This window comes from Sinohyriopsis cumingii, chromosome 5 (genome assembly GCF_028554795.1).
Source record: "Sinohyriopsis cumingii isolate HCF-2022 chromosome 5, ASM2855479v2, whole genome shotgun sequence".
NCBI classification, from domain to species: Eukaryota; Metazoa; Mollusca; class Bivalvia; order Unionida; family Unionidae; genus Sinohyriopsis; species Sinohyriopsis cumingii.
Genome location: NC_142965.1, coordinates 53,611,519 through 53,625,897, shown reverse-complemented (window position 1 = coordinate 53,625,897; position 14,379 = coordinate 53,611,519). Strand labels below are relative to the sequence as shown.

The 14,379-nt window shown below is 34.3% G+C and overlaps 1 protein-coding gene across 1 annotated transcript in view; it reads right to left on the bottom strand.

Moving 5' to 3' along the window:
• Positions 1 to 5,363: 5,363 nt before the first annotated feature.
• LOC149799183 (tetraspanin-7-like) overlaps positions 5,364 to 14,379 on the bottom strand; it is a 52,476-nt gene continuing 43,460 nt past the window's right edge. Inside the window, exon 7 of the mRNA XM_089958416.1 lies at positions 5,364 to 12,428. Coding sequence (XP_089814542.1) covers positions 12,357 to 12,428 — 72 coding nt within the window. The 3' untranslated portion in view covers positions 5,364 to 12,356. The remainder of the gene's footprint in view (positions 12,429 to 14,379) is intronic.

Here is a 14,379-nt window from a genome sequence, read left to right as displayed (position 1 = left end):
AGATAATTTAAAATGGGTGTAGTCATGATCCCATTTATCCCTTGCTATATAGCCCCATTATACTATGGATTTTTTAACATGGGTGTAGTCATGATACTATTTATCCCTTGCTATATAGCCCCCATTATACTATGGATCTTTTAACATGGGTGTAGTCATGATCCCATTTATCCCTTGCTATATAGCCCCCATTATACTATGGATCTTTTAACATGGGTGTAGTCATGATACCATTTATCCCTTGCTATATAGCCCCCATTATACTATGGATCTTTTAAAATGGGTGTAGTCATGATCCCATTTATCCCTTGCTATATAGCCCCCATTATACTATGGATCTTTTAACATGGGTGTAGTCATGATCCCATTTATCCCTTGCTATATAGCTCCCATTATACTATGGATCTTTTAACATGGGTATAGTCATGATCCCATTTATCCCTTGCTATATAGCTCCCATTATACTATGGATCTTTTAACATGGGTGTAGTCATGATACCATTTATCCCTTGCTATATAGCCCCCATTATACTATGGATCTTTTAACATGGGTGTAGTCATGATACTATTTATCCCTTGCTATATAGCCCCCATTATACTATGGATCTTTTAACATGGGTGTAGTCATGATACTATTTATCCCCTGCTATATAGCTCCCATTATACTATGGATCTTTTAACATGGGTGTAGTTATGATACCATTTATCCCTAGCTATATAGTCCCATTATACTATGGATCTTTTAACATGGGTGTAGTCATGATACCATTTATCCCTTGCTATATAGCCCTCATTATACTATGGATCTTTTAACATGGGTGTAGTCATGAAACCATTTATCCCTAGCTATATAGCCCCCATTATACTATGGATCTTTTAACATGGATGTAGTCATGATACCATTTATCCTTTGCAGTTAAGCTCCTCATTATAATGCAGAGAATTTAACATGGGTGCAGTCATGATCCCATTCATATCTTACTATATCACCCCAGTTATAATGCAGGTCTTTTAACATGGGTGAGACCATGATACCATTTATGCCTCACTATAAAGTCCCTCATTATATGTCAAAAACTTTTAACTTGGGTTTAGTTGTGATCCCATTCATCCCATGCTAAAAAAGACACTGTCCTAAGTGTAGATCTGACAGTGACCGGTTAGGGGTCATGTTCTACTGACCTGTGTTACCATAATCACTAATTTTATCAGGTAATCAGATGAAATCTTATATTTTCTCATTTGGAAGACTGAGCAGTGTAGTTGAACAGCTTCATTGTGTCTGCTGAACAATTTGATTCACTCTCAGATTTTTGAAAGCTGCATTTACATTGGCTAATTCAAAGGTCACTGGAACATGACTCCAGAGTGGTTGCTGTCAGATCGTCATGTAGAACAGTGGAGTTCTAATTGTAATCATACTGGGTGGAAATTTGATACAAAACAATACTTACCATATGCAGGTTATTTTAATCTTCAGCAGGCACAAATTTTATTTGTTGTTTCACTTGTTATTCTTTAAATTGAAAATTCATATGAGACAGCTGTTGCAGCAAAGGACTTCATTTTAGTTAGTTAATATGAAAAAGACTTGGCAACATTCACTCACCATCTGCCCATTAACACCAAGCGACCTGGTTCATAATATTGCCCCAGTTTATTCAGCATTAAGTAGTCCAAAGTTTCCTCTGACCCTTGCCACCCCATTTTTGACATTTGGACATTTATGTTGGGATGCAGGGTCTGAGCCAATTGCCTATAGAAAACTAAAGTTGGAATTCACCAACACTGCCTGAGGAGCCACTTACTAGCTGGCTTAGCCAACTTGATCACCTTTATATTGAGCCATACTGCATGAAATCGATAGGGAGACCATTTTTTTCCTCAAAAATTGTGATTATAACATATTTGCAAAATTTAAAATATATTTACCATCTGCTTAGCAATGAATATTAATCCCAAATCCTGTATGTATGGTTTGAACTTAACACAAGCTTGGCTTGGATTCATGGGATGGGTATTGTACAGTGGTGTTGTGTGGAAGCAGTGTTTAAAAACTAGTGACACCTGGTAGCAAGGGAAGGTAATAGGCAGAAGCTTCTGCCCTTTTTATATAGAGTAGACAGAAATGACAGATTTTATTGTGGCTGGATTTGGGAGGTAGCTTATATCCCTAACATTCATGTGAACAGGGATCATATATGAAGGAGAAATGTGTAACTAGATGTACTATGGAGATCGTGTTGCTCAAATGGGCATGGAAAGTACTTTATACCCCTGCCTATATGGACAGAAGTACTATATATCCATGCCTATAGGGACATGAGTACTACTTTATACCCCTGCCTATATGGACATGAGTACTTTATAACCCTGCCCATTGTGACATGAGGAGTCCTTTATACCCCTGCCTATCGGGATAGGGAGAGTACTTTATACCCCCACCTATAGGGACATGGGTTAGTACTTTATACCTTTGACTTTTAAGAGTCATTGAATTCCGCAAATATTTATGAAAGTCAGGAAAAATCCAGGAATTTTCCACCACCACTTGACGCCAAAACAGTCATGTAATTGAGTCATAACTAAATTGATTCTGAGTTAAATTTATCAAGTTCTAACCAGAATATTCGGAGGGTGCAGTATGGATCATTTGGGTGCATGCAATAGACATATATACTGAGTCAATCCAAATGCTCAGTGGATTAGATTCATCTAGTAGACTTTTATTTTCAAAGTCAGCTCAATATCTGTATCTTTCGTTACACAGAAGGTATGAAAACCAGTCTAGCATCACACGAGACCAACAAGGTCGTGGCAAAGTGTAGCCGTTTACCGGATGGCTGAGCAAACTTAAACATTGTTAGATCGAGTGATACATGCATGAAATTGATATGAAAATTACTTATTTTCTCAGAAATTATGAGTATTAAAATCATTATGTCTTTAATCTGCTGAAAGACAAGATAAAACTACGGCGTTGATGAAATGTTACCTGGTACTCGCAATTTGCATTGGGGGCCCCGAGTGGCTGAGTGGTCTAAAGCACTCTGTTACGGATCACTGCCATCTCACCTCTATCTGCATGGGTTCGAGTCTTGGATTCAGCCAATGTTGGTATGTGAGAAAGCTTGCCAGTAGCTTCTCGTGGGTCAGTGGTTCTTTCCGGGGTTTTCCCGGGTTCTTCCTCCACCATTAATACTGGCCGCCATGTATAGCCTATCATGTGCTGAAAAATGGCGTTAAACCCCACAACAACAACAATTTGCATTGCTAGTCGCATGAGTGTACAAATCTAACAACCCACATTTTCAACTGTAGAGAAAAAAAAATACAAAAAATATTAAATGAAAGTCATATGCTGGTTGTAATAAAAATACAAAAACGAATGAACACAAAATTCTCCATATTTGTTTATTTCAAGAACAACTTCTGAAATTTTGTTGTATCACGTGACTACCACATTGACATGTACTCTCTGCTTGATAAATCAGACTGGCCAGAGTGCTGGCTTTTACAAAATGTGTCAGACTTTCATCTAATATAATTGAATTTCTGTACAACAACATTAAAATTGAGTTTGTTGTTGATATCACATGACTATTGGGCTTCCGATGTCATCGATTGATAGTTGAGAAGTCATGTGACTAGTAATGCAGATGGCGAGTACAGGGTCAGATTTCATCCATGCCGTAGCTTTGTCTAGTCTGTCAGCAGATTAAAGAAGTTTATAATACTTGCCATTTCTGAGAAAATAAATAATTTTCCTATCAATTTCATGCAGGTATGAGTGGATATAACATATGTTTAAATTTGCTAGGCCCACTGGTAAGCGACTTTCATATGTTGCTACGCATGGTGGCGGCAAATTCCAAATTTTCTATATGCAATTGCAATGACCCTACACCCTAACTTAAATGTCCAAATATGAAAAATGGTGTGGGAATATTCAGAGAAATGGACTGCTATTTGTTTTAAGCCAAATCTGTAGTCCATATTGTTTAATCTCATAGCTGAAATGAGAAATTGTCATCCTTTGTATTATATATTAGCAAATGATATGAGCCCCTGTATCAATACAGGTTTGGGGACTAGTTTAATGAATTACAAGAAAAGTTGATTTTACAGAAAATTCAGTCCTTGAAGGTCTTTTGTCAAAATTTAAATCAACCCGTTTGAAAATGTTTAAGGAGATTAGGTTGTTTGAAAAACCTTATTTGGGATTTTATTGGCACAGATAAATTTAGGGTTCAACTCTTTTTGTCACAAGATTTTAATTATTTGTGTTTATTGATATTTTTATACTGTAATAGGAAATGTTTACTTTATATATATATATATATATATATATATATATATATATATATATATATATATATATATATAGCTATAGATTTCTTTAGAATTAAAGGTTTGAAAGGAATAAAAAAAACTAATTTATGTTCATTATGTTGTTCCCACTTGGCAACATAATGTAGGTCAGCAAAATACAGTTAGAATTTTTATTCTGTACATTGAAATGACTTTACATGCTAATTTATAGGAATATAATCAAACTTGTTGTGTGTGATACATTTTGTGGTTTTGTATATGATCATCTTTTTTTACTTGGATATTTTGGAAAGTCTTGAAAGAGGAACATCTTTAGATTTAGAAAATGCATGTTTTACAGTCTAATATGTTCTTTAATCCCATTCAGTAATGGTAATATATGAATCTTGGAAATATTAATTTCATCTTGAAAAAACCCTGGAAATGACCTGGAAATTTATTTATAGAAAAGCGTGGGAACCATGGGAGTACTTTATACCCCCAGCTATAGGGACATAGATTAGCACTTTATACCCCTGCCTGTAGGGACAGGGAGAGTACTTTATACCATTGCCTATAGGGACAAGGAGAGTACTTTATACCACTACCTATAGGGATAGGGGGAGTAGTTTATACCACTGCCTATAGGGACACGGGGAGTAGTTTATACCACTGCCTATAGGGACACGGGAGTAGTTTATACCACTGCCTATAGGGACACGGGAGTAGTTTATACCACTGCCTATAGGGACAGGGGGAGTACTTTATACCACTGCCTATAGGGACCGAGGGAGTAGTTTATACCACTGCCTATAGGGACACGGGAGTAGTTTATACCACTGCCTATAGGGACAGGGGGAGTACTTTATACCACTGCCTATAGGGACCGAGGGAGTAGTTTATACCACTGCCTATAGGGACCGAGGGAGTAGTTTATACCACTGCCTATAGGGACAGGGGGAGTACTTTATACCACTGCCTACAGGGGATGGGGTATAAAAGTCCAACACATCAAACCAGATATTTAGGTGTAAGGAATAAGAAATGAAGCATTAGACTTTAGAAGTTTATTACACCATAAATCAACAGCTGCAAATACATAAAGCAGTAACAACGTGTAGATAAAAATAGAACAAATAAAAAAGCATAGGTAATATATCTAAAAAAAAAAAAAAAAAAAAAAGTACCATCAATCAATGCCTACCCGTCTTTAATAATTCTCTGTATGCATTGTTGACCAATAGGATTTCAGTAGGAATCAAGAAAAGGTAATCTTGAACTAAACATAGCATGCTGGAAACATTATTTTCTTTAATTTACAATGACCTCTAAATCACAAGATCCAAAGTTATTTTTTGGTAGTTATACAAGTTTCATTAATAAGCTCGCTCTATAAGAAAAGATTTTTTTGCAAAACCCATTTTTCTTTGACCCCAAATATATAGGCTTCTTTCATACCATGTGTGCAAGCCTTCCAAATATTGTGGTCAGCATATGTAGTCTAGAACTAAAGTTACTGTGCAAAACCATTTTTTCTTTTTAAGTCAGTGACCATGACCTCTGACCACAAACTAAATAGGCATCTTTCATACCCAGAGTGTAGGCTATGCACAAGAACTGAAATTTTGTCTAGCAAAAACCATTTTCCTTTTTCTGCCACAGTGACCTTATTTACATTCAGCCTTATTCTAGGTGCAAGCCATGCCTACAGTTAGTCCACATCTGTGATTTAGAACTAAAGTTGTGTGGGAATAGTATTTCTTTTTTCAGTTGGTGAACTTTAAATTCAATCCACATCTGTGATTTAGAACTAAAGTTGTGTGGAAATAATGTTTCTTTTTTCAGGCAGTGAACTTTAACTTCGATCCACAAATGTGATGTAGAACCAATAGTACTAAAACTATTTTTCTTCAAGTTAGTGACCCTGACCCCAAAATCTACCAGTGTCTTCCTCCATAGTCCACAAGAAAATGATTCACACAATGAATTCAAAGGATACTATCTGATCATTATTAGCAGAATGTAAATGCTTGCTTTGAGTGGACTGAACAATTTAATGGGCAGAGCATATTACATGAATCAATCAAACTAACTGTGATTTTACTTGGTTAATTATAAATTTGTTGACAACTAAAATTAGTTCTTTAGCAATTATCTCTCACTACAAAACCAGAACCTTTTAACGGTCTCATTATCAATGACCTTGAACAATTTTTTCTATCGATTCATTTTCTCTTCAGTTCTAAAGGATAAGTTACCAAAACACAATTTCTCCAAGTTTGTAAACAAGTAATACAAGGAACTCCAGCTCAAAGTCACTCCCAGTCTATATCATACAGAGTCAGAATCCTTGAAAATTAATATTATTCTTAACTTGGTCTCACAACTACATTGCCATCTTTCCTGGACATAGGTACACCCTAAGTATTCTGTCTGATATCAGCGGTTTTCAACTTGAAAAAAGATGCAAGACTGGTTGGCCTTGCCAGGAAATTGCAATAGTCTTGAGATTTTCTTTCAATCAGTCATAAATGAGGTTACTTATAAAAGCTCATTTCTGACTGGCTGATATTAAAAATTCCAAATCAAGCCAAGAGTTTTATGGTCTCTTGGCCAGGTGAACTGGCTCAATTCAACTTCTGCAAAGGAAGTGGTTATCACTTGGAAATTAGAAACTGGTGAAGAGGGCTAGAAGATGGTGGGTGACATTCTGTTGTGCTGCCCTTTTAACTTGCCTCTACCTTTAACAGCAGTGTCATGACAGCTGGGCACATGTCTTGCCTATTATCTATTAACATAAACTTAAGGTATTAATACTAGTGCATGAAGGCATACTCTGAGAATCTCCTACACAGGTATTGTGTATTCATTATTGATAAATATTGCATCAAACATATGATCAATAAACACTAGATAATTATGTATATACTAAATATTAAATAATGGAAAATTCAATAAAGCTGACTAAATTCTTTTGATTGTGTAAAATGTCAGATAAACTGATTAAATATTTGATTATACAAATAAAAATACCTGGATATGCAAACAATAGATATATTATTCAAGAGAAACAGATTGTTTAACAAAATGACAATTATAAACAAGGCAGAAAAACATACAAGAAAATGCATTTTGATCTAAACATGATTTTTAAAAAAATTTAAAGAAGAAAACAATCACTTTTAGTTATGCAGACAAAAATCTTTGGATTAAATATCCAAGAAAATACTGGCTCATAGAGACTTGACAAGGCAATTTCTTGAGATGTGTGGCTATGAAAATATACATCAAGTTATAATAATAAACATCAATAAAATACAACTGTACAGTCACAGAAAAGAGCAGAAAAAACTATTGCTGGTATATTTTCAATAAGAATTTAACCTGGTCCATAAATTGGTAAATATCTGTGGTACAAAAAAAGATACTAAAAGTTCACAAATATAATTTTCAATAACTTCTCTCTGAATAAAGATAGGCTGACCAAAATGTCTTCATCAGGATTGATGTTTGTACAATATTCACTTTAATGAATAAAGTAATTCTGAAGTTATGCATCTATATGTTTTGTGACTGCTGTCAGTCATGATACTTATATCAGTCATTGTTGGTTATCAATGTCACATTTTAATTCCATGTCTGCTTTACTTAGTTTTCATGGTCATGTGTTAATACCATAATAACTGCATTACTTACTGATTATCATGGTCATGTTTTAATTCCATGTCTGCATTACTTGGTTATCATGGTCATGTGTTAATACCATAATAACTGCATTACTTACTGATTATCATGGTCATGTTTTAATTCCATGTCTGCATTACTTGGTTATCATGGTCATGTGTTAATACCATAATAACTGCATTACTTACTGATTATCATGGTCATGTTTTAATTCCATGTCTGCATGACTTGGTTATCATGGTCATGTGTTAATACCATAATAACTGCATTACTTACTGATTATCATGGTCATGTTTTAATTCCATGTCTGCATTACTTGGTTATCATGGTCATGTGTTAATACCATAATAACTGCATTACTTTTTGGTTATCATGGTCATGTTTTAATAACATGTTTGCATTACTGAAACTTGGTTTTCCCCATAAAGTCAATTGATACTGAATTTTGTTGGATTAGTCAAAACAGAAATTGAGAAATAAAGACATGGAATTGTGCAGCAATTTTAAAAAAAAGAAAAAGAGAATATTTTATAATTTCTAATACCACCCTTTACAGCTCCTTTAAACTACTAATCCATCATTGGTACTGATATTTCATTAAGTGAATGAAATATTCAGTTTTCATGAGTAGTGAAATCAAATCATTCTTTCACCCGTGAGAGATGAAATATATTTGTTATTCACTCAGAGTAATCAAATTTTCTCTCTTACTTTATGTTCAAATACACTGGCTAGCAATATGTGTAATGGCCTGCAGTGGCAGATTTCTTACTGTATCCAATGTGATAATGTCAATGGTTTAACTTCTATTATGTTTTGTGCACGGTTGCCCATTAAATATCAGTAGATATCATAATTCTCTTTCTTAACTTAATGTAAAACTGAATGAATATTTTTTATGGTATTGTTGCATTTGGACTTGGTTTGCCTGCAAGAAAGGTGGCCAGACTTACAATTAGACAAATCAAATGTCTAAAAGTTCAAATTTCTTGATGTTATCATTGATTATGTAGGGCTGTGAAAAAATACTCCTGGTATTCCACTTCAGTATTTTATCAAAGTTAATTCTCTTGTAAAATCCAGTAATTCTCGGCCTAGCATAGAATAAAGAAGCACATTATGGACAACTGATGATATTGGGTGACTCACCACCTTATCCATTTCTGTGTGTATTTGATAGAAGAATCAGGGCTGTTCCATTTAATCATACATGGTACCCAGGGAAGGCACTTTTTTAAAAATTATATGCCAGGGTACTTTGATTTCACAGAGTGCATATTAAAATGAGAAGACAATTCTAAATTGTGTCAATGGGTGAGTACCCCACATTAAAGTGCCTTCCCTTAAACCTGTGCAAATTGGTTGAATTTTTAAATAACCATTAAGCAAGTATGGAATATGTACTTCTCACAGTCTTACTCTGGGACACCTATTCAACATAGAATAATGCAAGAAAATACACACCAATATTACATTTTTAAGGTATTTTGGATTGTTTCTATCCTTATCTTTGTAAAAAAATATAAAGTTTTGAAAAAGATAAATAATTATAGGTTACTGCAATTGTATGGGAAAATAAGAATGAGTTTTTCGGATGGAATACTGCATGACCATGGAGTGCAGTATATCCATCCGACAAAACAAGTTCATATTTTCCCATACAAATGCAGTAACCATTTATTATATGCTCATTTTCTTTCTCTACCTAAAGCTTAATTATATAAACAAAATACACTACAAGAAACAAAGTAACTTGCTGTATGCCGTATTCCAAATACACAAGCGCAGATTCATCATTACACAACAATATTATTAATGCGCACATAACTTTGCCCAGATAAATTTTAACTTAGTTGTGCGTTAGACATAACTTTCGAAAGAAAATGGCGTTATTGTCTACTTGAAATCTGAAGTCATATTGTGAATGAATGCACATTGCAACAACTTTTCCATTTGATCTGAAATGAATAGATTTTGATATTTTTGTAGATTCTACGAAATTTCGTGATTATGGACTGGATTCATCTGTACCAATTGTACATGAAATACAATGGACTGAAGCAGAGAGGGAGAAGCATGCTGACATCAGCAAGTGTTTTCTGTTCTGTCATTGACTATTTGAAATCATAATGTAGGAAAAATATGAAGTCTTTCAATTGCAATTATCAAAAAGACACTGGAATTTAATGTTTATTTCATTTTGAGTGCAGTAAGGAGGATGTAATTGCACTTGGAATATAGTTGAAATTACAGTACAATTTTGAAATGTGTAATCAAGTTTGAGAACCCATGACATGACTCATGTAATTCGGATTTGCAGAACTAAGAAAGTACATTTGGAGGAAATTCAGGCTGTAAAACTAAGTCTATTTTTTGCCATTCTTATTACCAGCTAAAGAGACAGTTTATGCCTTGTAATCTGCATGTTATTTGCAGGTACCCATCAATTTTATGAAATCTGGCGTCAAATGCCAAAATCTGAAACACTGTCCCAAAAAACTTAACGTGGAATGCGGCAAAGCAGCTGGTATGTGGCAGTCCATGAAACATCTGCTTTAGTTCATTCAGAAACAAATTTAATCAACCAAAATGTAAAGCGTCTGCTACACGAGTGTACATGATTTGTTTACAAAGTAGTTTCTAATACATTATTGGGCACACGTGTCCTGCACATGAGTGCAATAAGAAGGTGTGCAATATCGTAAAATACTGAATGATTCTGACAATGTGAAGTTAATGGAGAAACAATTAAGCATATAATAATATATCACTTCCCAGTGATCAAAATTGGAAAAGTGTACTTATATTATTAGTAATTAATCTCCAACTACAAACCTGTCTGAAATAAATATGTGCAGGTAGTAACAACAACTGGACAATAATTCTATGTACAAAATAAACTATAACAAAAGAACAATATCTAATTGCATGAATATCTAATTACATGAATATCAAGATCTGCAAAATACTGAGTCAACAATACAATACATAAAATACTGAATAATCAATAATGGAGAAGTTTTAAAAAGTCATTTTGATGACAACTTTTACAACTATAAGCAAAATAAGCTAACGACATGGGAATGCAGACAGTGGCACAAAGCTTATAACTGTTTTGCATGTTTAATGAATGAATAATGAAGGTAAACCAAGAAAACTTGTTAAAGTATACAGCTTTATTAATTTTATTGCTGCTATCTATTTAGTACTTTAAACATATGAAAACACAGAAGCTTGCATATAATACACATCTGATAACCAAGCTTGAAGTTAGACTAATCCATAATTTCAGTTCTGAGCATGAAATTGTTTTCGTCAACAATAGTAATGTGTGAAATACTATAATGCAGTGGTTCCCAATTCTTGAGTCGCAACCCAAATCAGGGTCACAGGGATGTTCTTTATGGTTGTGGTGGGCCACCTGGATTTTTTTGAGTGTTGCAAAACTTATAAAAATGTGTTAACGAGGCCATGAAACTCATAAAATTATTTTATGGTCAAAGCCAGGAAAGGATGGGAACCACTGTTATAGTGGTTTATATATGTTTTTATTTGAGTTTCTTTTTTTGAGTGCACTGGCAAAAAGAGAACAAACTGCAGCATCTTAGATTCATAAAAGGTCAATTTGCCAATATAAAAACCAATACAACATCAATATATATCAATATAACATCAGCATATTATCAAAAGAAAGGTCACAGACTAGGATAGGACAGGAAGTAATGAATAGTCAAACTGTGCAGTTATTTTCACATCCTGAAAGAATTTAAAGGTAACAAATTTACCAGGAATAAGAGACTATATTACGAAAATTTGAAGAGATGTTTGATATTTTAAAAAAATGTGCTTTGTGTACTTGACTGTCAACATGTATCTGAATGCGAAGATTATACAATATTTTGTGATTGCAAGTACAGACCTGTTTTGTGTACCAGCTCCCCACAGTAATTTAGAATAGAGTTTAATGTCTAATTTAACTTTCTCTAGAAGATTATTTACTGTTTATTATAGATATAACTTGATGTTTATATTGGATAGAACTTTTTTACTGTTTTTTATGGACAAAAGGTCACTATTTATTATGGATAGAACTTGAAAGAAAAACGAAAAGTACAAACATCACATGAATATTCTCAACATAAAATACTGGATTTTTCTCAAAAATTAAAAACTATTTTCTTTTTCTTAATGGTTAAATCTAAAGGTTTCACTTGGAAACTAGCATCTAAAGTAATGTTTTCAAAATATCTTAAAGACAAAAACCTTAATGACTCACTCCCTGACGAGTTTCCTCATCATGATCTTTTTTTTAAAAATTCTCCGAAGATTCAAACAAATACTTTTCACGTGAGCTGTGCATTCTACTGAACCTGTTCATACTTTGCCTTGTTGATGTTCTTGGCTAGGCAACAAGCTAGGACAGCTCCCAGCAACTGAAATGGTAAAGAAATGGTACTGTATATACAGATGCTGATATAACATAACATGAGGTGTGTGTGTGTGTGAGTGAGTGTGTGTGAGTGCATGTGTGTGTGTGTGTGAGGGAGAGAATGCAAGTAGGCTGCAAGGGGCATGAGCAACAATAAAACAAACATTTTCAATAGTTCACAACAGCAATCAACAAAAAAAGTAAAATAAAATGAAAACAAGTTTAGACTAGCAGTGACTGATGCTTCAATGGCTTAAATGATTTCCAGGAATCCAGGATAAGACAATTTCTTCTATTTAACTGCTAAAAAATGAAACCATCTTGTATAGTACAGACATGATTTTGGTCTTCCATAAACATAAAAGCTGAAAATCTGAAGGGAGTGTTGGGATCCTCCCCCAACGGGGTCTCGAGGGGCAGTGCTCCCAATCCGGAGGTTCAGGGGGCCGATGGCACCTGGCCAAAAATGCATTTTACAATCATGAAAAGCTGCTCCTGGTGCAACTTATGACGATAATATATAACAAAATCATCTGAAAAACTAACAAACTTACCAAAATGTTTCAACTTGAATAATTTCACAATATTTATTGTCACATGAATTTGTTCTCCAATACTATTGGTGCTTAAGTTTTTTCATGTGCATGTCAGTGTTCACATCGTAATTAAGTCAATAATTAGGCAATTTTTGCTGCCAACATATTACACTTCTCTCTTCTCATAACAAATCTGTAAAATAAACACCCAAGTAAATCACCTATATACAAATAATCCCATATATTGTCTTTTTGTCTACTGGACACAACCTGTTGATATGTCAGTCAAACTCTTTTTGCTGCTTTGTCAAAGATTTATTTAGCCTTCCTTTTTGTCACCACTGATTTTGTTGGCTCAATGTGCAATCGTTTCTTTTCCTTCTCAACGATAGCGCTTTTCCTTTCAAGCTCCAGTCTGTATTGGCAACATGCAGTGCACATATTCTGACAGAGGGCTACATCTGTTCTCTCATGCAAAAAATCTTTTTTCTTATAGTAATTAACTGCATATTTTCCAGATGCCTTTAGGCCATATTTTATGTTCTGTAGTGAGTTGTAGGTTTCAATGTTTATCCTTCCTGATTTAGAATCCATAATATTATTCATGACGTTGAAGGAGGATTCAACTTGTGGGCCATGAAAACAACTCAGTAAAGGCATGACTTCCGTAATTGATATCTTTATTGCAGAGGTCACAAAATGCCAGTCCTTGAGCGTTCAGTTTTCTTATAAACTGACCAACTAAACTTCCGCTGACTTTTCGCTCCAGCCATTTCCATTTCCATACGTTTTTTTTAAAAAACCTTTATCTAAACTTCTCATGTCATGGTCTCTCTCAACAAGTTGGGACACCATTTTTTGCAAGCACGCTTCTTTCCATTGCCATCAGTTTCCTTTACACGAAGATTCATTGGATGAATTTAAACTTCTGACCAATCAGAATACTCTTTACGAGAGTTGTGGGCTAACTAATATATGGAACAAATATGTTATAAGGGTCGTTATGGAATGGGACCGAACAGACTGTTTATAAAACCCGGAAACAAAACCGGATCGGAAATGATAAAAAAAACAAAAACTGACTATATCAAGACAAATCGGATTCAAGTCAGGAGAAAAGTGGAATTCCGCTTTAAAATGGAGAAAAATCATATCTGATAGTATTGAGAAATGCCAACATACCAAATTTAGTAAAACAAAATTATTTTCTTGTTTGAATTAAGAAGTTGACACAAAACCTTTAAGTGCTGTACAAGAAAACCTTGATCATAGCCTTTAACCCTGAAGCCGTTATCGGGGATACAAGATCAATGACCTTGTCTGAGATACTGTCAGGATGTAACCACACACTACGTTGGCAATATTTATAATTATTATTAAATAAGGAAAGAAAAAAATAGAATGTTATTCAAGGTACAC